The following is a 25,541-nucleotide window of genomic DNA, read 5'->3' as shown; positions in this document are numbered from 1 at the left end:
TTAGATTCTAGTCCTAACTTCTAACAATCAAAAGTATGTGACTTCAACATCAAGATCATGTGATCAAAAACTATAAACAACTCCCACATAACATGCACTACATAGCTAAAACTAGCAAAATTCATTAAAAATAAGCTCATCCAAGCTAAACAAGGTACACAAGGCATGTTATGTAAAGAAAAAATGACCAACCTTGATTACAAATCCAAGGTATATAATATAAAACACAAAAACATTTTAGAAAAAAAAAAAATTTATGACCAAAAACAAAAAGCACATATTATGTTAAATGAACAATGCAAAGCTATGTATGGTAGTGCTAAACTAAGCTATAGAGGGTCCACAAACAAGAAATATCAATTTCTTAATTAACCCATGAGTACATGTACAAACTAGTACATACTCATACAAAATCATAAATAGCTTAATACTTATATAACACATACTATTCAAGTTTCTCCACAATATCAAGCATGTTCTAAATCAAGTGAGATATTATAACTCATGTAATCCTCAAAACAAATAAAACAAGACACAAAATAAAATATTTTTGTCTTGAAATTTTTCAATGTTTTTGGATTTTTTTTTTTCAAAAAAAAAAAAAAAAAAACAAAGCAACCTAAGAAAATAAAACAACCAAAAACTAAAAGAAAACATGTCCACAATTAATTGAAAGAGTTAAATCAAGGACAAATAAACAACACTCACCTTAAAGAATCTTTTCTCACCCATATAGCACGAGTCTTCAACTTTGTAGGTGAAAATCCATGAGAAGCAGAGTGTATTTGAGAAATTATACCAATCTTCTCCTTTCACAAGCCAACAAGTTTAAATTTTTCAAAAGAATATGAAACAATTTATATGGACTTATGGCAGGAGAAATATCATCACATATCCTAGATTGAAATATAGAATGCTTAAATTTTAATTTATGATAATTAGGACGAATGTGACCGGAGACACCACAAAAGTGACAAACAAGAACAAATTTAGGAACATCAGTATTCCTAACGACAAATCTAGTCTCGAATTATGATTTTTGCCTCAACAAAGAACAATTTGGTCTAATATAACCAACAACACTAGAAAGGTGACAAGTAGGCACAAAAACAGATTTATTATGCTCTCTAACAGTAGGTTTAGACATAAGTTTAAAAACTTCAGCGTCTACATCAGAACTTTTACCTTTGTCTAACTTATCAAAATAAACCTTTTTCTTTATTATTCCTCTTGAAATGAGGGATATAAACTTTCTCAGTTGTAAGCTTAAAAGAAATAAAAACACTTCTGTTATTAATAGCAAGCTTGGTATTAGTCAAATTTTCAATTTTAGCTTTAGATTCAACTAACTCTTATTCTAAGTTTTTCATTTTCTCATCTTGAGAGGAAATTTGATTTTTCAAAAATTCATTCTTTTTATTAGATTCATCTAACCTAACAACCAATTCCTCTTTTTCAAGATTAGCCAATTTTAACTCTTCTTTGAATTTCTTAGCAATTTTCAACAATTTAGATAATTTCTTACGAAGAGTTTCACAAGCATCAATAAGATCAATAGAAGCAATAGTATCTTCTTTATTCAAATTATCACATACATAAGCAGAAAGACACTTCAAATTATCCATGATAACAGAGATCAATGATCAACTCTAGGTATAATAACCTAAATCAAGAGCTAACCTACTCTGATACCACTTGTACGTTTTTAGATCCCTGTATAAACTAGATTGTTTAACCTAATTAATTAATTAACCAAGTGAATACTTAGGTTTATTATTTAGATCTAGGTTAAAACAAAACAAACATATAATGCAAAGTAGTGGAAAATAAAGAATACAATGATATGAGAATCTAGGAAAACCAAACCGGTAAAAAACTTGGGGAGGATTTAACCAAACTATCCTCAAGGTAAAAAGAAAAATCACTATAAAAGAATTGAAGTTTGTACAATAGAACTTAGACCACTAAAATTTTATTGCTACCTCAAGTAGAAAACTTACTACCACGACCCCATGATAGCTTTGAGTTCACGGACTACTTTTTTCCTAAGCCTTTGCAACACAAGCACCCACACTTGTGATAAAAAATACAAACTCTCTTGTTTGTGACTCCAAGACCACCCTTGAAAGTTTAGATCATCAGCACCTTTGATGACTAGGGAAGATAGCAACTTCTACAACACCGGATTTTGAGATTCTTCAAGGAATAACACCGGTAGAAGACATGAGAGAGCTTTTTGGGTAGAAACCCTAGATCTACAAAAGAGGCACACTCTTCTCTCTCTGAAAAGTCTCATAAAAATATGATTAGGGTTTCCTTTATATACAAGAAGAATTAGATCTGAAACCCTAATCCTTAATAGGTTTGAACTGCTGTTTGGGCTTAATTCAAATTCTACAAATACGACTCTCGATCGGTCGAGCCTGTTCTTTGATCAATCGAACCAGGAAAATTTTGAATTCTCTTTTCTGCAGCTTGCTTGTTCTTGGATCTTAACTTGTATCACCTTGAGCATTGTTTAATAATACATATAGACTCTAAGATCTATATATAGACAAGTTTGTGTTCACGATTTTCCAATTGTTCTAAACATTTAGAACCTAACAGTTTTTTATGAATATGTCCACGGGCTCTACAACAGAGCAACACGTGCGAACCTTCATCAATTGCTACTTGTATGCTTTATAATCTTTGTACGCCATTTTGGTTTTTTCTTTTTTTTTTCTATGTCGACAACCTGTGGAGGAGAGAGAGAGAGAGAGAGAGAGAGAGAGAGAGAGAGAGAGAGAGAGAGAGAGAGAGAGAGAGAGGTAAATGAGACAAAAAGTTAGAAGTCCAACTTTTTTTGGATTTAGAGATAATTTTAAAAGATAATAAATGAGAGTAATTAATTAGATTCTAATCAGAATATTTCTAACAATTATAGTTTTCTTTTAACCGTTGGATCTACTTATATCCAATGGTTTAAAAAATGTGTAACTCTTTAAAGTTACACCAGGTGTAACTTGAACTCATCTCATATATATATATATATATATATATATAATTATTAGAGCAAGACTTAGGTACAGTACTTAGATGTTATTCTTTAGGTTTCCCTTTTAAGATTCTCTAATATAGATTTTTCCTCATGAGATGGAAATGTATTTTTTAGTTAAGTAATCACGTGACTGAATTTTAAGAAATGAACTTAAGGAACAACACCCAAAGTACTGTACCTAAATTTTTTCCTAATTATTATTTATACATAGACAATGAGGAAGGGGATGATGGGACTCAAACTACATATATGAGGCAACATAAAAGACACCATTAAGATCATTTAACCTACCTACATTTATATAAAATACTATTTGTTGTGAGATTAAATTCAGTAAGAACATATAAAAGTCATTATTTATTTGTTAAACACTCCAATAATAACCACAACTATATATATACTCTCATTAAAACTCTAATACGAAAATTAGAAATCATATAATTAGAAAATTAAAACCCAACTTTGTTGTGCAAATTATAAAAACCCAACTTGTAGAGATGGGGGCAAAGAACTGAGATGCCATCGGAGCTCGCGCCACATCGCTTTCTCAAACTACTCTAAAGTTTTTGTCGAAATCTCTTTATCTATAATATTCATGAGAATTCTGGGCAGAATTAATTTTTTGTTTGCAATTGCTAATGACTAATGAGATAAATCTCTTTAGCGGCATCTTCTGAATTAGGCAAGCTAGGATGGTTGATTATTACAAGTTGAGTTACGTCTCCCAATGCAATTATGTTTTCTCACTTTTGGAAAGTAAACGCAAAGCAAACGAATTAAACACCTCCATATTAGGTAATAATAGACTTTTAATCAAAGAATTTAATACGGCACAATAACATTGAATTGTATAAATTGGAACTTTTACTTCAAATCCTTACATATCACTGATGCCATACGGTGAATCAGAAATATATAGGTCAATTCATATCCAAAATTTTCTGTAGGTTATAAGGAAATTAACCTTTGCAGCCCAAAACAAATTTACATGCCAAGTCATTTAAGTTTACAAGAATATTTATCATAGAAATTAATTACATTATATATTTATATACACACACTATAGATTTCAACTTTATAAAATCTACTCTATAATGATTACATTTTATTACCATCAGATTAAAACACTAATTCAAACCTAAGTTTTTTATTCAACACAAAAACACTTTAAATATTGCTTCATAACATTCATTAACCTGTCTAATTTCTATGTAAAAAGAAAAAAAACAAAGGTTAAGTTACCATAGAATTTTTCATGCAAATCAATCCCAGTGCATGCTATCATAAAAAAAATATAAATAAATAAAGGATTAAACTTATTCATGTATCATAGAGACTTGACCTATGTTCAAAAGGATGGGCATGCATCCACTACCCTTTCTTCTCTTGAGAAGCACATACGTGTGTCAAAACCCTTTTCTTTCTCAATCAATCATTGATTGTATGTACGTAAGACTCAATTGCACTGGACATAAATGGAAATACCCAATTCTGCTTTTTGAGACTCAAACCCTTTCATGAATCCAAGTTATTCAACCAGAACAGATTGTTCAAAAGAATAAATTATTACAATATAAGTTACAACAATTGACGGTCATCAAACATATTTCAAACCTTTAAAACAAGGAAACATAAATAAACAAACATATGATGCAATGACACACTCTCATCCAAGGCTAAATTCTTAGACTGTAGTCGAGGACGAGGAGGTAGACTTGGAGGTCTGTGAAGTATCAGTACTTGAAGGGTAACCAATTCCATGGCGCTTGTTTGGGAACACCGTGAAAACCACACCAGAAATTGCACCAACAATAGGAGGAAGCACCTTGAGCAAAGTCTCCTCAGTGGAATCAGACAAGGGATAGAAGCAATTCACAGTTTTCTGATCCAAAAGCACAAGAACCCCAAACACAAACAGTGCAAAGAAGGCATGGACAAAGTCCCCAATCCGAAGCTTATAAGCCGACAAGTCCACGTTCTTAGAGTCCGCCGAGGGCCAAAGACCCTTCAATGTTGCAACCCCATAATGAGTTTTCTTATCATCTCCAACGTAACTATCAGTGAATGAAGAAAAGAAGCAAGAAAAGCCGCACACAGCTACAAGAATGGCGGTTAGGTACTTGTAGATGGTTGTAGCACAGTCGCCATTGTTGGATAGGACAGGGCTGAGGAATTGGTACAAGAAGACTGTACCAGTTGGGAGGACCCTAATGAGGTTGCCTAGCCCTGATAATGTTTTGTCTTTGATTGTTGTCAGAGACGATGACGACGACGACGACGACGACGACGACTGAGTGGTTTGCTTGGACTTTGAGGCACCCATTTGGGAATTGAAGTTTTTGGTGTGGGATAATATTATTGGATATTAAGTTTAAGTGTGTTTGATTTTGTGTTATGGAGCTAGCTTGCAAGTATAGTAAATAAGTTTTAGGTATTTATAGAGAGCAAGATAGAGAGCCTTGCTTGTACGTAAAATTGAAAAGAGTTGGCTGCTATTGCTTTTAGCCTTTTACTTTTCGAAAGGTTGAGCTTCAATCCTAATCCAAGCTTTCAAGATCAGCATACTGTACTTCCAAACATACTCCAAAAAGCTTCGGTTGGCAAGGGTTTTTTTCAAAAATAATAATAAAATCGTTATTATTTTATTTATTTGGTGTTGTAACAAATCCTGTAGGACCCAAAAGCATTTGATTTTTTTTTATTTTTTTTATTTATTTTTTTTTTATATTGAACTAGTCAAAAGTTTAGTACAAGCATATGCTTTGATGAATCCTGTGGGAAAACCTATAATATCTTGTTTATAACTAACAAAAAATGTATTAAATTTAAAAGATATTGATATCTTGGCCGTGCTTATTGGTACATATATGACATTATCTTAATCTAAAGACTTTTTTTAATAGTGCTTGATGTTAATATTTTCATTAATTATAAGCTTGGATTTATACTTCAAGGATTGTTTGAAAAATTTATATACATTTTAATTGTATCTCTAATAGGTGCAACTCGGTGAGGACAGTTTGTTCTCTTTACAGAATGCTGTATTTCTTTAATTGTTTTCCTGGTCAAATAATGGTGCTTGACCTTGATGTATGAAGTGTTCATCAATCGGATAAGAAGAAATAGGTGTTTTGTACTTTTCTATTCACAAAAATAAGAGAGGAAATATGAACTTCATGCTGTGTTCGAAGAACTTCATCACACCAAAAAATGACTCAAATTGTTAATTCAAAGTCGTGCCAAAATTAATCTGCTAATTGTTTGTTTTCTTTAGAATTAGCCTTGTGTTAAGCATGCGTGTCAGATGATATATATATTTTTTGACCGAGTGCGAGTGTCAAAAAAGATAAAGAATTTGAAGTTTTGAACCATGGTGGCCTAACCTGAAAAAATAGACTGATATCTACTAGCAACGAGGCTCAGCTACCAGTATGCAGAGTCCAACCTTATTGTTTCATGGTCCAGTTCTTGGAAAAGAGTCGTGGAATGAATTTTGTTTAATAAATTCTATTCATGCATCTTTTTACATAAACGACAACAATAACAAACAAACAAAGTCTTAGTTCCAAAATTTTGAGGTTAGCTATAAATTCTCTTTTACTCTCCTAATTGACATGTCATTTTTTTTCTTCTACTAATGTGATTTTTTGTTTTCCTCTACTCATTCTTTCCTAGTGCATTAGTTGCACTCTTTTGAATGTTATCGAACCATTTTAGGTAAGGACGGAGCTAGAACTTGAAGTTAGGGGGATGGCTTTACTACTAATTGTGTGCAGCTACTCCAGCCTCTAGCTCTACTGCTTAACTGATAAAAGTTTTTTTTTAATTAATTATTTATTTATTTTTGTTTTTTATTTGTGCGTTTGTTATCGGGTAAGGACAAAATAATTTTGTTTTAAATTTTTTTAAATTGTTTTTAAGCTATTATTGGTAATTTTGTTGTTGGGCTATTTTTTTTTTTTTTTTTTGCTTGTATATTTTGTTTCAGATTTTAGGTTTATAAATTTTTCATGCCCTTTAAAATGAAGAAAATGCTAGAGTTACAAATGAGTGCAGATGCAAACCTATAAGAATTTACTATCTCAATAGTTTGTAAAAATGTTGTAAAAAAGTTTGTAGGTATAGTATTATTTTGAAAAGAAATAATGTTATTTTTAAGGGAAGCAAAGTGTAATTTTATAGAACAAAATTGCTAAAATTTATACCTATATATATGCTAATATTTTTTTACAAAAAAATTAGGAGGGGTCATTGGCCTCCATGGTCAAAGTCTCCCTCCGTCCATGATCTTAGGTGACTTTCCTTCATTTTTTTTCATAAATAGGAGTTATCATTATCTTTAAGTGAATTTTTTACATTTTAAATCCTATATTTTCTAGCATTTTTACCTATCTATTTTAATATTCTCAATTCAGCTATATTTATTTTATAAATAAGTTGCTTCTTACTTAACAGCATAACATGCATGCAATACCATAAAGCATAGTTGGTCGAATCCCAAACTTATAAATTTTTCCTTTTAACTTTAAAGGTATTCTACGTATGTACATCATGAGAGTTACTACGAAATAATTTTACATATGCCTCAATTTTTGTATCATTATGCTCATTTATAAATTTTTGAGCCACCAATTTTAGCTTCCTCCGTAGAGTATTACAAGCCGGGTGAAATGAGCAAGGTTTGGCAACATTTGGTGTAAATTAAAAGGTGTGTATTTCAGCAAAGATTTACATGTGATTTTGGAAATCACTTTATGAATACAATAACCTAAACGACCATTCAGAGAAAGATATTTTCGTGGAGAAAAGGATTTTCTTAGTGGGTTTTTGCTGGTCAGTTTTGGATAATACCTGATTGAATTGGGAATTGCTTGTGATACCGTTGGTTTGGAAGCTATAGAGCAGAAGACCATACAATTAATGAAAGAGAATCTCTCTCTGCGTATTTTCTTTATTGTTTTTACTTGGGTTATTATGGTTATATTTATTTTTGGGCACAGAAGGAAGCCCAAGCACAAATGGCCCACTTCTGGTATGTTGACCAGTTTTTTGACTCCAAATCATTGAATGTATTCAAATATTTCAACAAGTTTTGGTTTGGGTCTGAGGCCCTATTTTGGTCTTCCATATAGACCAAGAGTGTGATGGCTCATCATGGGCTCATTCACGTTCAATCAGCCTACTTATTTCCTGTGTTCATCTGTTTAAGGTGCTTTTGTTTTTTCTGTTGGGTTTTTCTTGCTAGATCTAAAATAAAATAAACAATAAACAATAAAAAATAAAAAATTGACCCCAACTGAGTAGGTGTTTTATCTATACTACTATAGGGGCTTCTAAACCGTGGATTTCAAGTTGCATACTTTAAGCTGGCTTTCAAGATGTGGATTTTAAAGTTGCTAAAAATTAGGACATTATCTTTATTTGATTAATTTGTTAAGGCACGTTTGTAGACTGTAATAAACACTACAATGTAACAGTTATTCCTATGATTTAGCTATTCAATAGTTTGGTTATATTTTTATTACAGGAATAGTCATTCCTTATGAATAGCTATTCTTTAAAATGAAGAATAATTATTCATCTCTAAAAGGGTTATAATAGCTATTCTTTAATAGATGTAATAATTTCTAATATTAATATATTTCCAAATAAATAAACTTTCCATATCCACCCAACAATTATGGAAATAAAAAATCACCAAAAAATAACTCATCTCTCTAAAATTTAAAATTTATTATTTTCTAGAAAATATAATTGTATGAATGAGATATTTCCTAAAATAGATCGTAAGTTTTATTCTAATGTTACAACTTACAACCAAACTAATGAATTGGTTTAGTTATTCCATTATAATAAATAAAAATTATCATTCCTGTTGTAATTTACATTTAGTGTACCAAACATACCCTTAAATTTTAGGCATTTTTTTTTTCTCAGTGAAACTTAACTTGCAAATAGATACTAGAGGAAGTTGCTAAAATTTAGGACATTATCCCTATCTAATTAATTTGTTAAATAAAACCCACAAGCTCCTAAATTTTAGGTATTTCTTCGTATGAATTACCACTTTTATTTGGAATTCAAATTAACTCTCACTAAAGTGTACTTGCACATATATGCTAGAGGAAGTTGCTAAAAATTAGGACATTATTCCTATTTGATTACACAACTCATTCACATAGGTGCTAGAGGATGTTGCTAAAAATTAGGACATTATCCCCGTTTGATTACACAACTCACATAAATACCAAAGAATGTTGCTAAAAATTAGGACATTATCCCTATTTGATTACACAACTCACATATAGTGTAATAATTCCAACTTATAATGGACGCAAATTATTAACTTTTGTCAAAAAAATAGAGAAGCCTATGCTCAAGAGGCTAGTTATTACACTAGCCTTCTTTTACTTCTAGTTTGATGCATTTCATTCATATCTAAAATTGTATTTATAGACTTACAGAAAAATTGATGAGTTACTTTACTTTTAAGGGATAGTCCTCTCCCGTTTAAATTTTGCATCTTTGTTGTTAACTTAGCTGTGAATTTAAATCTTGCCCCAAAACTTTTAGTCCTTTGATTATTATGTACTTAGCTGAGTTGTTAGTTTCCTATTACTGATTTTTTATTAGTATAGTTTGTTCTAAAAATAAATAAAAATAAATCAAGCAAACTGATAATTTGACTTTTCAAGTTTGCAAATAGTGATTTTCAACCCTCCAATCTTGGGTTCGGATTATTTGTACACGTCGGGTTATTAATTTAGACTTTTCAAGTTTTCAACAAGCTAAAAAATAGTCTTCGTAACACATCTGAAAGGGCCATCTCACCTAACATAGTAACATCTTGCTCAAGAGTCAAGACCCTTTGTTCAACTCTTCCTAGAAAAATTCATTCAAAGATAACATAAGACACGCTATTGTAGAAAATGATTAACAATCTTGCCATAAAAGACAAGGATTAATTTGTCATTAAGAATCTTTGAATGAGATTAGGTCTATATCATATAGGGTTTGACTTATCTCCAATACTTTTTTATCTAACATCTCATTTTATTTTAATGAGAAATTGTTACATCACCCACTAACTAAATAAAATGTAGAGATTAAAATTCACTACTACTTGTTATTGTATATTTAAAACTACAAAAAATGTCCAGTTAAAAAAGTAACAAAGAAACCAAACCCTATCATATATAACCCAACACTTTTTTTTTTAGAGAAGCATATAATAGAAATATATTGCGATGAGACAAAGTTTAGCTACAAACTTACAGTAATTTTAGCTAACAATCAACGATACTAAGATGACATACGTGATACGTCTACTTACTAAGACATGTCAATTTCTTATTGTTAGTTCGTAACCCAAGTTTGTATCCAAACTCCTGTCTTTTCACATGTAAGAATCAATGAGCCCCAAAATCACAAAATTCCGACCCTTGAACCTGATTTAAAGCTATTGCATCTATGAGCTGGGTTTGAAGTCTTGTCCACACATCTGGTGGAAAATTTGTCCCTGCTTCTATCTTTCAAATTGGCTATAGATGAGTTCATATGAACATAATAATAGACCACTCAAGATTTTTTTTTTTTTTCCTTGACAAAGAACATCCCAACATGTTTCCCCATTTCGTAGAAACACAGATAACAAATCAAGTGGGTTTTTTTTTTTTCCCAAAAAAAAACTAAAAAACTAGTTGAGCATTATTAAATTGGTTGAATTTTCCCCATTTCGTAGAAACACTCAGATAACAAATCAAGTGGGTTTTTTTTTTTTCCCAAACAAAAACTAAAAAACTAGTTGAGCATTATTAAATTGGTTGAAGAAATTTTTATTAATCAGAAGTAATTTGCTCAAATTGTTCCAGCTTCAATTGTTTAAAATTCATTTGAATCTGAATTATTGAATCAAATAATATTTAACCCTCACAGGCCCCAGCCCCCAGCTCCTCCTATAGAAAAGAATATATATATATATACACACACAAAAATATATCAAATCAAATAAAGACCACACCAGAAATAATTTGGATGTCTCTATAAAGTCTGAACCAATAGAATCAATATACGTGGTACGTACACATTTTAGGTCGGTGGCCATCAATATGGACGAGAAAGTCTTAGCTGTCATTTGGGACCCTTGAGGTGCGGAGGGCACCACACGGCATAGTGGAGACAACACAATTAGATGAAAGAAATCAGTGGACCCCAGTCCCCTTCTCACCGCACAAACACAATCACAATCACACAAAATCATTGAACCCCTTTTTTTCCCCAAAAATAATATCTGGAAAACAAAAATGCCAAGCATATTCCCTTGGGCCCCAAAATGCAATTATTTAATTTTTATTATTTTTTTTAAAAAAAAACCCACATAGCACTTTTTTTTTCTTTTGATAAACAACCCCACAAGGCCACAACCACAAAGCACAAAGTCACAAACCGACTATAATTTTCATCATCACATTTTTAACATGATCACCTATTTGGTATTGAAATTTTGAAGTCATTTTTGGCTGGTCCGGACTTTTAAAGATAGCTTCAAAGTTAAACCATCATCACCAAGAGTCTTGCAACCATGAAATAGAACTTAAGAAAGACACAACAGATTCCTCCATTACAAAACATTCTAGAAGATCTAGTATAAAAAATGGAATACATAAACAACCTCCCTTTACTTACAAGCTATAACATAACAAATAACAAGAAAAAAAAGTACACAACTGAACTAAACAACACCTAACACAAATTAAACCCAAAAAAATATTAAGACCCTTACCCAAATTTTTCCCCTAATGTTTTATCTTACTTTACAATACAATAGGGTACACAAAAGCCCTCTCACAAATTCACAACAGAGCAGAACAAACCCCAAACTATTTTTTCCCAAATTACAAATCAACCCCTCTCCTTCAATTATATATTCCCAGATAAACAACCCTAAATTACCCATAATCAACCCCAAGATATTACAAATAAACCACCCATAATCTAATAATAATTTTTTTCTTCGCCAACATAATTTTCCCGATTTCCAGATCTACCCTCCGTTTAAAAAAATCACGGACTGTTCTGACCTTGAAGCTCGAGATTTACTTAAAAGAGACGAAACCAAAGAGACGGTTCTAGAGATAGAGATAGAGAGAAGGTGAAACAGATTCGGATCCGGATCGGTTCAGACTCGGATCTAATTTTGAAAGCGGGTTTAAGACGCAAAAACCCGGTTTTTTTTTCTGTGTTAAACTTGCTTTTGAAAATGGACCTCACAAATCGAGACGAAGCAAACGCCTCAGGTCTCTGGTGGCCGAGTCGTCGACGACGATGCCGGAAACTACTTGCTTTTTCTTCGAGAACGACGGTAGCGGAAGCGAGCTCGGCGCCGGAGACATCGCGAACGCCGATCCGGCGTACATGTCGCACTTTCTCATCATCGGAGGTGGAGTAGGAGGCGACGGAGATCTAGGATCCACAATCCGGATCTGCTTCGGCACCATCTCCGGCGCCGGACCTAGCCTCTCCGTCGACGTCACGACCAAACCTTCAACACCACCACCACCACCACCTTCCTTCCTAGACTCGCTCTTGATCTTCGAGTCCAACGACTCGCCTCTTCTCAAAATCGTCACCTTCTCCATCGCCGGACCGGACTTCGCCACTCTCAGATCGTCCGCAGAGCTCGACCTCTTCGAGACCGACGGCTCCAAAGTGGTGACATACCTCTTCTTCTCCGGCTTCTCCTGCCGGACCGCCGGTTTCCGGCTAGATCTAGTGTTAGGATAGTTAAAGTTAGGGTTTCCATAGTTTCTCCGGCGATAAAAAACCGCCGGCTGTGGAACTCTAATCCGTTCGATCAAACAATCCTGCGGCCGCAAGATCTCCGTACCCATAGCTTCAAATCAATTTTCTCTATAAATTACAAAAAAAGAGAGCGAAAAATAGTGATGATTTACAAGAACAAAGAAATGAAAATTTCTCTGTAGTTTTATCTAGGGGAAGAATAATTCTTTTTTTTTTTTTTTTTTTTTTTTTTGGTTGGTGTTTTTTTTCTGCTCTGCTGAAAATGGGTCTGTTTTTTGGTATGAGTGTTTTGTAGGTGGGGAGGGCTTTATATAAAGGAGAGAAAGTGAGAAAAAAGTGGGACTATGGGTTGGGTATGAGCGAGATAGATAGGAAAAAAAAATAGAAAGAGAAAGCTTCGTACCCACCTTCGTTCTATCCACGCGTATTCGCCTGCCACGTTTGATCTTGCATAACAAGTTGATGACCAACCCCCCAAAAAAAAAAAAAAAAAAAACAAGTGGATGACCAGACTGGGTCTCTCTCTTTTGCTTTGAACCAAAAAAAAAGTAATTATACAATAATCTCTCTCTCTCTCTCTCTCATGCAATAATCCATCTCATACTACTGAATCCGTTACGATGATAACACGTTTTTACTTACCCGAACTTAGGTTGAGTATGAATAAGTTTTTATTAGTACTCGTTTACATATCATTGACAACTTGTCAATAGTTGTCTGAGTTGCTCTAGAATCACATCCTTTTTTAGAATAATTTGATAATAATTCTGATGTGGTAAATTATAAATTTTACTTGTCGCTTTTATAGAAATTTACTATTTTTCTCTTTGTCACTCACTATCTACTACGTTAGAATTTTAGGTAAAAAAGAAGCAGTGTTCCTATATTCTCTCTAATTATCTTAGAAATGGAATGTGTGTCGGGGGTTGGCCGACCTAATTTACTGTTATGATGGAGGGCATTGGTTTGGTGGTTTAGTGTTATTGAACTTGTTAAGATGATAATATGTTTTTACTTTTAGCCACGTGTTGTCATCGTAATAGGTCCAATTTTTTTTTTTATAAGTAATAGGTCCAATTATACTTTAGCAAGTCTCATTATTCATAAACAATATTTCATGCGTCCAATGCATACAAAAATTTTGCCATTATTTATGTGAGTCGAGAACTCGAGATAAATAAAATCTTTCATTACAATTGAATGGAGAAGTTTTTATTACTTCTTGTATATATATCAATGACAACTTGTCAATAGTTGTTCAAGAATCACAACTTTTTGTTTACACTATTTTACCACAAATCTAATATGGTAAATTATATATGATTAACATAAAGTTACTATTTTCTCTTTATGAATTTTTATCTGCCACGTCAGAATTACCATAAAGCATCAAACAAAAATTCAAGCGTTCATATATTTCTTAGAGCATCCACACTAGATGTGGTAAATGTGCCAAATGCTAAATATTTGGCACATTTACCACACCAATCACCAAAAATCATCTTTATCAGATATTCCAAATGCCATAATTTTTACAACATATGAACAGTACCATTTTATATTTGCCACTGTACGGACAAAAATGGTATACTGAATAATATTTTTTTATTCCCTTCTCTCTCTCCTCTCTCTTCAGTTTATTATTTTCTCTCCTCTCTCACCTCTGTTCTCTCTCACCGATTCTCTTCTCTCTCACGTCTGTCATCGCCGATCCATCATCGCCAATCGTCATCGCCGATCCTTCATCGCCGATCTCTCACCGGTTGCATTTTGCATCGTCATCGCCGATCTCTCCGAGCATCGTCATCGTCATCATCGATCGGAATCGACGTGGGCATCAACGTTGAGGTGAGATCGGTGTGTTCGTCACGATCGTGGGCATCGACGTTGAGGTGAGGTGAGATCTTGATCGTGGGTCGCCGGTGCTAGTGGGTTTGAGTTGATCGGAGTGTTTTCTATGGGTTTGGTTTGAGTTGATCGGGGTGTTTTCTGGGTTTGAGTTGATCGGGGTGTTTTCTGGGTTTGAGTTGATCTGTTTTTTGTTTTGCAATAGATTGTGGCTGCGGCGGCAGAGGCGGCGGCGGCGATGACGACGGCAGTAGTGTTGTGGTTGTTATTTATTGTGTTAGATATATTATTTTAATGTGTATAAAATATTATTTTAATGTGTAGAAAATATTATTTTAATATATAAAATTGAAGGATAAAACATCTGATAAATGCGATATTGTAAAATGATGTGGTAAAATAATAAAGTAGGTGTTTGGTGTGGCAAAATAGCATTTTTTTTACAACATCTGCTGTGGATGCTCTTAGAAATGGTGTGTTATTATATTGGTGGGGCGACCTGGTTTGCCGTTACGACGGTGTTAGTTTGGTGTTTTGTTTGTAATTTGGGGTTTTGCTTAGCTGTCGATGTCTGGCACCAATTACGAGGTTGACGTCGTTAAATCTGGGGATGGAGGATAGGGTTGGTTGTCGTGTTTCTATCTTTTCGATGGAAATTAAAATTATTTTTTGGGTGGGTGGGGACCATGTTGAGGTAGCCGTATGATGACCAATAATAGTCATATATAATAAATATATTAGTCCTTTGGGGTTGGGTTTGGGTGCTTTCTGGTGAGCCAAACAACTTCACAAGGTTCGTTGCACTTTACTCCCTATACATATTAATATATATATATATATATATATAATCAACAAATAAAAATCTTGGCATGTCGGAATTAATTAATAATTAAAAAGGGTTCTATTAAGGAGTGTTTTTAGTGCAATTGTTTATAAATCATTATTTAAGAGAATTGCTATTTTGCAAATCTTGGTGTTCGATTACATGCTCTCTTCTTTCTTAATATATATGTCAAATTTACAAATTGATCAAAATGCTGTTTGCTATATAATATATCAAATCTTGATTTTCAACATTTTTCTAAACGAGAAAATCATTAATCTCTTATTATTTTGATATTTTGAAAATGGTAGAATATGATCCATCAGTCGAGTTGTCAAAAAATACATCTATTATAAATATATTGAAGGGTACAACATTAACAAAAGTTGCTCCACGATAAAAATTACATATTCTCTATATCATATTTTATGGAACATGATAAAATTTGAAATAATGACGTAAAATGTAAACCCTTTTATTTATATTTTTTAGAAAGCAATGTAAACTTTTAAATTCATGAAAATTAAATCTTTATTATAAATAAACTTACTCTATTTCCAAACAAATAGATTAATTGATAGTTTAGAATGAGAATTGTCCTACAATCCTAATACAAGAAAAGTTCATCAATCAATTTTTTTTAGAAAGTTCAACAACCTAATTGTGAATGTAGGCACACGATTTGCGTTAAACCGCAGTTGAGTTGGGTTCGCACGTAAATGGGCCCGTACAATATCATTTGTAGAGAGTGGGATCGAAAGGCTAAGCCATGTTTACCCGGCTGTGTTTTTTTGTTAAGATATTTATGCATGGTTCCAATATATCTGCCTCTAAAGCCCTTTTTCCTTTTAGTGGGACTGGAGGAGCCTCCCTTTTAGGTTACATATTTTTTCTTTTATACTCGCATGCGTTCAATTTCCTTCGTCCACGTGTAGGGTCGACCCCTTCTGAGACTGATACTTGTCCCATCAGTCTCAGACCTAAGTCATTGAGAGTTGTTGATAAAGTTAATGGATAAGGCTCTGTTAGGCGCAAAGATATGCATGGGGATGGTGGCAAAGGGAGCCTCTCTTAGATATTTTAGATTTCCCCTTTGAGCACGCCCTTTTACCTTTCTGCCCTTTTTCTTGGGTCAGCCGAGGACTGCACTGTCCTCGGCTGCTTCTCCGGGCCAATTGGGCCACACTATTCTTGAACTCTGGCCATGACCTTTTTAGGCTTGGGCCTTTGGACCCTTCCTCAGCAAACGGGCCTGGCCCGCCGATTACTGGACCCCACAGTGAAGTTATCATATTAATTAGGATACCATATATACTTATATAGTATTTTAAATTGAGATTTCCCTTTTGATATCATTTTATTTGACTACCTTTTTCTTCTAAGCATTGGACTATCAAAATTAACCCTAATACAAATTCCACATCTTAATTATTGCAAAAAACGTCCCTCCTCATTTGGGTTTATTTGTTCACAAGCTATAATCTTTTAAGGTTGGACAATCCTTTTCGTTAATTCTTTTTTCGTGGGTGTTACATTGTTAAATGCCATTAAAAATTAGCAGAATGTGTCATAAAGCAATCCTTAATATTTTCTCCAAAAAATAAAAGAAAAAAAAGAAGCAATCCTTAAATAAATAAAATATTAAAAAAGGGTTAGAATTGCGTTTAATGCTTTTGTGCAAATTCATCGCAATGCAGATGTGACACTTAGGGTTTGTTTGGATACAGCTTATTTTGCTGAAATTGAAAAACTATTGCTGAAAGTACTATAATTAAAGGTAAAAATTAGTTAAAATAGTATAATGTAGCTCATAAATAATGTCAAAAAGTGTAGTAAGGCCATAAATAGTAGTAAAAATAAGCTGAATAGTAAAATAATTTTAATTTTTCATTTCAATCCAAACGCACACTTAGGGTCCGTTTGGATACAATTTATTTTGCTGAAAACTAAAAAATAAAAACACTGTAGTAAAATAATTTTTAAATGTGTGAATAGTACCGTGAAACCTATTTTTAATTTTTTTTTTTTCTAAATAGAGTGGTTGTGAGTCCCGTAAATAGTACATAAACAATGCACTTTATCTTCTAAAAATTGAAACGCGTGCATCAAAAAAAAAAAAAAAAACGTAAAACGTCAGGAAAATAATTCCTATCCAATGTATGTTTGGTTCTAAATTAAAAAGCAAGCTTATTTTATTATTTAACTTATTTTTGCTACTATTCATGAGCTCAACTGCACTTTTTGATACTACTCATACGTCACACTGTACTATTTCAACTAATTTTTATTTTTATCTACAGTATTTTCAGCAAAAAAATTTTAGTTTCAATAAAATAAATAGATCCCAAACAAATATTTATCTTAAAATGATCATGTGTGAGTCTTGTATCTCACTAAGTGTTAGGTCATGTATCTTGTTTAATGCGTATAGTAACAAAAACTTTTTTTTTTTTTTTTGAATAATTCAATAATCGGGGATGAGAGAGATTTGAAATGTAAATATTTCTATTACCAACACCAATATTTCAATTGGCAACACCATAATAATATGCCAGTTGACTACAAAGACCTTGGCACTTCGAGAGAAACTTTAAACATTGACAAATGATACACCATATCTTATCCTAATCCTAAAAAGCATGATCACTCATGCGTTATGGGTAATGGAGCTTTCTTATTCATTCTGGAGTTGCATGCGGGCCTCAAAGCTTTTTGCCAATTCAGACAGTGCCCTGTAGGAGGAACCACCTTTGCACAGAGCTTTCTCAGCACTATATTTCAGTTCATTAACCCTATCCCTTATTCCATGCCCTTCTTTGTCTACCATGATCTTCCTCACCTTATTTTGTATCTCCTCCCTTCCCACCACTTTGTTTGATGGCAAAACCTCCAATCGGACTGCCATGCCAAATTCCTCTGTAAGCATCGTAGCATTCATCTTTTGCTCTGCAAAGAGTGGAAATGCAATTATAGGGACACCATTCAAAATACTCTCCAGTGTTGAATTCCATCCACAATGAGATATAAACGCTCCAATAGAAGGGTGGCTCAAGATGTCCACTTGTGAAACCCAATCTGAGATCACAAATCCAACATTTTGGATCCTTGACATGAACCCTTTGGGTAAGTACCCAAATTGGTCATGATTTTCATCACCACTCCTCCCCTTCAAATATGCCTTATCCCCAGATTTCTCAGTGGGTGCGCGTACCACCCATACAAACCTCTGCTTGCTCAACTCCAGCCCAAAAGCTAGCTCAGTCATTTGCTCGTGTGATAGTGTTGCACCACTCCCAAATGACACATACACCACAGAATCATTTGGTTGCTTGTTTAGCCAATCAAACAGCAAGCCACTCTTGGACGAGTCATCTGATTGTGTTACAACTGGACCAACTGGGTACACTGGACTCTTTAGTACACAACCAAGTAGTTTATCATCTCTCAAAGCCGCAAATGTACTAGGCTGAAGCTCCTCCCAAGAGTTCACCAAAACCCCATCACTCATTCTCAGCCTAATCCCTGCACGCATATACTCATCATATTGTTGATTAGTCCGATCCAATAAAGGATCAAACAAATCCTCAACACGAACAGAAGCACAACCTGGAATCTTCAGTGGCTCTTTTTGGTGAACATACTCACCCTTCACCTCCTTATCCAGTATTGGAGTGTATATAGTCAATGCAAGGAACCATGCATGTGGGGAAACGAAAACGTACTTTAACATGTCAAACTCATCTGCGACTGAGAAAGCATCGGTTCCAAAAATGTCAGTGATGAGAACGGTTGGACATGGCTTCATTGTAGCTATTGATGACCGAAAGGCTGGCACGATTTCCCGCATCGTTACTGGGAGCCTTACACCAATTGTAGCATTGGGATCAACGAGGCTAGTGATGTCAACTGGGGGGAGTTGCACAATGTTGCAGAGCTCATTGCTCATTTCTGAGATGATAGTTTTGGACTCTGTTTGTGATGAGTGATCAATGCTGACAAGGAAGATTTTGACTTTGAAGTTGTGGTGAGTGGCAAAGAGTTTGCCGAGACCAAGGTATGGGATCAAATGGCCCATTCCGGGGAGAGGAAGTAATGCTACATGAGGCTTTGAGGTTTCCATGGATGCAATTAATTAAACCAAGTGGGTTCTGTAGACACAAAAGGCAAAATGGTGTGGCAATGAAGGGGCTATTATACAGAAAGGATACTTGGTTATATCGGAACCAGTATCATGTGATATGGATGACTATCAAACTTAAGTGTTCCGAAAATAATGTTCCCTTCTTCTCTCACGTAGATGTGTCTCATGATAGGGTTACTAGCACTGGCTAGTAGGACAAGTCGATAAGGTCATACTGTATCTGCATGTGCAAGTGTACCAAAATTTACAAAATTTTACTTTTTTTTTTTTAATATATTAATATATAAGTGATGTGAATGACTATCAAACCGGGGTTGGTAGCACTTGCTAGCCAGTAGGATAAGCTAATAAGAGCATTTGTAACAGTAGAGTTAAATAGTTATAATGTTATTTTAGCTCCACCAAAATATTAAAAAGGGTCATGCAGCAATGGAGGTATAGCAATAATTTTTAGCTGAACTGCTACAGTGCACATCTATAGATAGATGTGCACTGTAGCAATCATCTAAAAATAAAAAAAAAAATTTATTCAGCCCCTGGATTAAAATAATATTGGGTTGTTTATTTTTTTTCATTCTTTTATTCTTAATCTCACCGTCCTCTATCTCATCACTCTCAAGCTCCCATCTGATAAATTTCTTTCTAGCTCACCGGCCAGCTCCCTCATCTCCCTCATCCCTCAACTCGCCGGCCAGCTCCCTCATTGTCGATCAGTTCCGCCGACCCACCCCAAGCCCCATCGCCGATCTCCCCAAGCCCCATCGCCCAGTCTGTGCCTCTCTCTCTCAACGTCTTCGACTCACGCCTCCGCCGGCCTCAACGTCACCAACCCAAGCCGACCCAAGCCCCAAGCCGCCATTGGGTTTCATCGTCGATCCAAGCTCTGGGTTTCTCTGGGTTTCATCATCGATGCTGCCGCTGCCTTCCTTGTCGTGGGTTTTTCCGTCGATCCAAGCTTTGGGTTTTTTTTTTTTTTTTTTTTTTTTTTTTTTTTGCTGCTGTGGACTGCTAGTGGTGGTGGTGGTTGCGGTGGTGGTGGTGGTGGTTGTGGCTGTGGCTGAGGAAAAAGATTGGAGATTTAGGTTTTTTTTTTTTTTTTTTTTTCCCTACTGTGTACTGGTGGTGGTGCTGCTGCTGTTGCTAGTGTTGGTGGTGGTGGTGGCTGTGGCTATGGCTGATGGTAGAGGTGGTTGTGGTTGGTGCTGTGAGTTTTTTTAATATTGGTATATATTATTTTATTATAGTGGTTATAATATTTTATTGTGATATTTATATTATTTTATTGTGTTAAAAGCTAAAATAGATCCACTGCTGCAACATGTGTAGGTAAAATAAATAAAGTAACTTTTATTGATACTAAATAGCCAAAATTATAGATCCACTGCTGTGGATACTCTAAGGTATACTGCATGTGTACCAAAATTTACAAAGATTTACTCTCTTTTTTTTAAATATATTAATATATAAGTGATGTTTTAGCTTTTAAATAGACTATTTCACTATTTATCAATAAGACACCAAAAATTCTATTGATTGATAGTATGGTAATTAAATTGACTTTAAACTAGCATAGTTTACGTCAAATCTCAAATCAATGAACTTATCACCTAGATACCCATTTAAAGTTAAAAAGAAGTGTTTATTTTACAGTGTTTTCATAAACTAAAAATGTGATTTTTAAATCACGTTCTCAGATATTATAACTCAAGTATTTATGTCAGTTTTTTCCCAAAGTGAAAAGTGAAAACTACATGCGAAAGAATTAAAGAAACATTGCAAAAAGGTGATTTTTTTTTTTTTTTTATTAAAAGAAAATAGTGCTACATGATATTGACTATTGAGTACGTTGAAAACATGTAGCAATAATGGTGCTATTATACAGATGCTACTGAGTTAGATAGGAACCGGTAGCATGTGATGCGAATGACAATCAAACTGGGTTTGCTAGCACTGGCAAGTAGCATTTTAGGTGATATTGTGTGTACCAAATTTTATAAAAAATTTATATGTTTAAAACTCAAAGAAATTGAAAAGAAAAAACTGAAAAATGCGTATCAACTTCACTAACCTTTGTTCTTTCTCCACACCCAAAAAAAAAAAAAAAAAAAACTTCACTAACTTTGGTCATAGACTCGGAGTAGTTTGTTAAATATTAGAGCTTTAGCATCAAGTATTGTTAAAAAAAATACTATTTTAACACATTAAAAAGTTACTATTTCTATTTTGGCACAACACTTTATAATACATTCTATATCACATGTTCCATTCTTTTTACTATTTTATTTAAATATTCTTTATTTCTTCTTTTTAATTAATTATTTATTCTTTATTAGAGGAATTTGGTCAGTATTCAAAGGGTGAGAGAATGAATTTGATGGTGAGAGGATGAGTGGCTGAGAGAGAGAGAGAGAGAGAGAGAGAGAGAGAGAGAGAGAGAGAGAGAGAGAGAGAGAGAGAGAGAGAGAGAGAGAGTTTCAGGGTGAGAGGATGCAAGGACGGAGCCAGGACTTGGAGTAGGGGGGGCGACTCTACTGCTAGTTGTATGTAGCTGCTCCAACCTTTGAGTCTACTACTTTACTACTAAGGATTTTTGTTTAAAATTTTTTAAATGGCCAAGTTGTTTGTTCTGGGTAAAATAGATTGATTGGACTTAATTTTTTTAGTTTTATTATTAGTAATTTTTGTTGTTGGGCTAATTTTTTTGGGCTTGTATATTTTGTTTTAGATTTAATCTATTAATTTTTTATGTCCTTTAAAAGGTGAAAAATGCTAAAACTACAATTTTTTTACAAAATGATAATGTGGTAAGTGGTTATTGATAACTAAAACGTGATGCAAGTGTACAAACCAATAAGAATTTGCTACCTCAATAGTTTGTATAAATGTTGTAAAAACATTTTTGGCTATAACACTATTCTCAAAAGAATTGATGTCATAATTAAGAGGGACAAAATGTAATTTTATTGAACAAAATTACTAAAATTAGTACGTATTAATATAGTAATATTTTTTTGAAAAAAATTTAGCGCGTCGCGGGGGGGGGGGGGGGGGGGGAGGGGGCGCGGGGCGCCATTGCCCCCTAGTCCAATAACAGCTATGAGTGGATGTGAGAGAAAAAAAGTAAAGATATTTTACTAGAGAAGAGAGAAAGTTGATTAAAAAATGCACAAAAAATAAATAGAGCATATGACCATACGGAACCATAAATAGAACCGTACCATAGCAGATGCCAATTACGGGGGGGAAAAAAATATATATATATATATATATATATATTTATATATGGATTTATATTCGGAGCAATTACTCTACTTCTTCTCACATAAATTTTTACCATTATTAAATTTTAACTTTAACATTTTTACTTCTTTTAACTATTTTTCAACTTTTTGTATTTAATAGTTAAAATTAAAAGTTGTTTTTTTCAACTTTCAATCTCGACCATTCATTGCTATTGCATATATATACACAAACATCTGCAAGTGTCATACTGTCATGCTGACTGTTAGTTGTTACCATGTATCATTTTCAAAGCTAACATGCATGTCCGTGAAATTATTCAATATTCCTTTCGGAAGACACGTCACTTAGTCACTTAGTTATGGGGTACCCTATTTGAAGATACTTTGATATGAATGAATAAGGATCTTTGATTTTTTTTTTTTAATTAATTATAAGGGTAAATTTCACTAATTACCCCTGAGATTTGGACAAATATCAAGGAGGTCCAGAAGATTACAAAACTGACCATTTCAGTCCTTAAGTCCAAACGGACTCTAACACCGTTAACCTCAGTCCTCTCATCCATTTCTCTTTGCTCTCTCTTCTTCACGCCAGAAACTCTCTCAATGTCAAGCTCAAGCTAGCCATAAGGTTTCAAACTCAACAAATGACCAATAAGACAATCAAACATAGATCAACCCAAACAAACAATCATCCAACATCAAACCTCAAACATACCCAGATCAAAAACATTTCAAAACAAAACCAAGACCCATAACAAAACCAAACCCAAACAAACCCAAATCAACAATTTTTTTTTTTAAAAAAACCATACCCATGATGGTGAGCTCTGCCAGATTGGGATCTTGCAACCACCGGCCACCTCTCATCGCAACCCACAAAGCCTTTGCTCAAACCAAAGCAAATCCACCTTGCCAATCCAAACCAAAATCCACAAACCTCCACCGCCAACCCACCACCGATCCAAACCAAAATCACAAACCACCACCGCCAACCTATAACTAATCCAAACCAAAATCACAAACCTCCACCGTCGACCCACACCAAAACCCACGAACCACTGCTAAGCCATAGCACGACGTTGCCGCTCAAAGACCACAGAACCAACACCGATCCACACCGAAACTCACCAAAACTGCTTACCCATACCACCACACCATCGCAAAGACCACGATAGAGAAGAAAGGAACGTGAGAGTCAAAGAAAGGTTTGAGAGTGGAAAGGATGAGGGAGTCAGAGAGAGTGATGAGAAGAAAAGGTGAGAAGAAAGAGAGTCAGAAGAAAGAAGGGACCCATGTGAGGGTGAGAGAGAGAAACCAAAAATAAATAACGGCGTTAGATTCCGTTTGGACTTAAGGACTGAAATGGTCAGTTTTGTAATCTTCTGGACCTCCTTGGTATTCGTCCAAATCTCAAGAGTAGTTAGTGAAATTTACCCTAATTATAATATTTATCAAAAAGAATCAAAGTCCTCCTACTTAGGAAACTCTATCACATTAAATCCTAACATTTTAAAAAATAATATAAAAGTCCAATCATGTTATTTAAGTATTCTACTAACAAACTCATTAAAAAACCAATTTAAAAAACAAAAACTCAAACCCCAAGGCAATGACAAAATCTAGACATTTAGTCCATGTTTGGTTTGCCCAATTCTCACCACCCATTACTTAATTTTCATCATTTATCACTCACTTTTAGTGGGACCCATACCATTTGTGCTTGTTTGGCTTTGTTTTGGTTTCTCACTTTCCATCACTCGTAACTCAAAAAAAATGAGTTAGAGTGATGAAAAATGAAAACACATTTTGCTTGTTTCCGGATCATGAGTTATGGGTGATGGTGACAAAGTTATAATTAATTAAAAGCAAGTGGGTACCAACCGAAGGTAAAGTCCCATCAAATGCAAAGCAAATACCAGTGAAGTTATGGAGCTAAAGGTCATATGCACTATTCATTTTTAGCATTAGTGCAATCACCTCATTGACTCTTATTTTCTCTCTTCACTTTCACATATTGCTCTGTTCTTGTACTGAAAGGTGAGAAAAGTTTCCTGGGCTTCATTTGCTCTATTCTTCACGCATCTAGGTCCCCCCCCCCCCTTTTTTTTCCTTTGCCGAAGCTGGTTCTCATTTTATGAGAGGCAGAGTGAGGGTTTGAAGAGTTGAAGATCAGTGGTGAGAGAGTGGAGAGACTGTTGAGGTTAGAGAGTGTTGAAGTTGTGGAGATCTAGAGTGTGGAGTTGTGGAATGGGCATGAAGAGGAGAGAGACAGTGAGACAACGCAGGTAGGCAAAATTGCCATTTTGTACACTTGCTCTACAATAAATTTTTGTGGGACCCAATGAGTGACATAAAGTTGAGTTTTTGAATTGGAAAACCCATTGAGATATTCCACCCAAACGACCCACTAAGCAAGGTTATGGGTTTACATGAGTTAGAGTTATAAGAATTGAGTTAGGAGTTTGAGTGAGAAGATTTGAGTGATAGGTGATGAGTGATGAGTGACCTCCAAACCAAACAGGGCCTTATAAATTCGAGAGAAAATCACAGCACTTGGACATTTCAATGTCTTGTTACAACAAGTGAGAGAGGGGGATTTATACACTAGTTTTCTTTATAAACGAAACTAAATAATTACATTGC

General features: G+C 34.2%; 3 protein-coding genes across 3 annotated transcripts; all 3 read right to left on the bottom strand.

Annotated features, from left to right (window-relative positions):
• Positions 1-4,568: 4,568 nt before the first annotated feature.
• LOC126689222 (protein DMP2-like) lies at positions 4,569-5,576 on the bottom strand. The gene has a single exon (XM_050384340.1). The coding sequence runs from the start codon at positions 5,361-5,363 to the stop codon at positions 4,725-4,727; it is 639 nt and encodes a 212-aa protein (XP_050240297.1). The 5' UTR covers positions 5,364-5,576; the 3' UTR covers positions 4,569-4,724.
• A 6,084-nt stretch (positions 5,577-11,660) lies between these two features.
• On the bottom strand, positions 11,661-13,147 carry LOC126689219 (uncharacterized). Its single transcript, XM_050384327.1, has one exon. It carries the CDS (start codon positions 12,928-12,930, stop codon positions 12,307-12,309), a length of 624 nt encoding a protein of 207 aa, XP_050240284.1. The 5' UTR covers positions 12,931-13,147; the 3' UTR covers positions 11,661-12,306.
• Positions 13,148-17,996: 4,849 nt separating this feature from the next.
• LOC126689216 (anthocyanidin 3-O-glucosyltransferase 5-like) lies at positions 17,997-19,810 on the bottom strand. Its single transcript, XM_050384324.1, has one exon. The coding sequence runs from the start codon at positions 19,630-19,632 to the stop codon at positions 18,187-18,189; it is 1,446 nt and encodes a 481-aa protein (XP_050240281.1). The 5' UTR covers positions 19,633-19,810; the 3' UTR covers positions 17,997-18,186.
• Positions 19,811-25,541: the final 5,731 nt, after the last annotated feature.

Source organism: Quercus robur, chromosome 6 (genome assembly GCF_932294415.1).
Source record: "Quercus robur chromosome 6, dhQueRobu3.1, whole genome shotgun sequence".
NCBI lineage: Eukaryota > Viridiplantae > Streptophyta > Magnoliopsida > Fagales > Fagaceae > Quercus > Quercus robur.
Note: the sequence above shows the minus strand (reverse complement) of the source record. Positions and strands in the feature narration are given on the sequence as shown.

What these genes read in the sequence shown, in the direction of transcription:
- LOC126689222 (XM_050384340.1), bottom strand. Translation starts at nt 5,363, where the DNA reads ATGGGTGCCTCAAAGTCCAAGCAAACCACTCAGTCGTCGTCGTCGTCG.
- LOC126689219 (XM_050384327.1), bottom strand. Translation starts at nt 12,930, where the DNA reads ATGGGTACGGAGATCTTGCGGCCGCAGGATTGTTTGATCGAACGGATT.
- LOC126689216 (XM_050384324.1), bottom strand. Translation starts at nt 19,632, where the DNA reads ATGGAAACCTCAAAGCCTCATGTAGCATTACTTCCTCTCCCCGGAATG.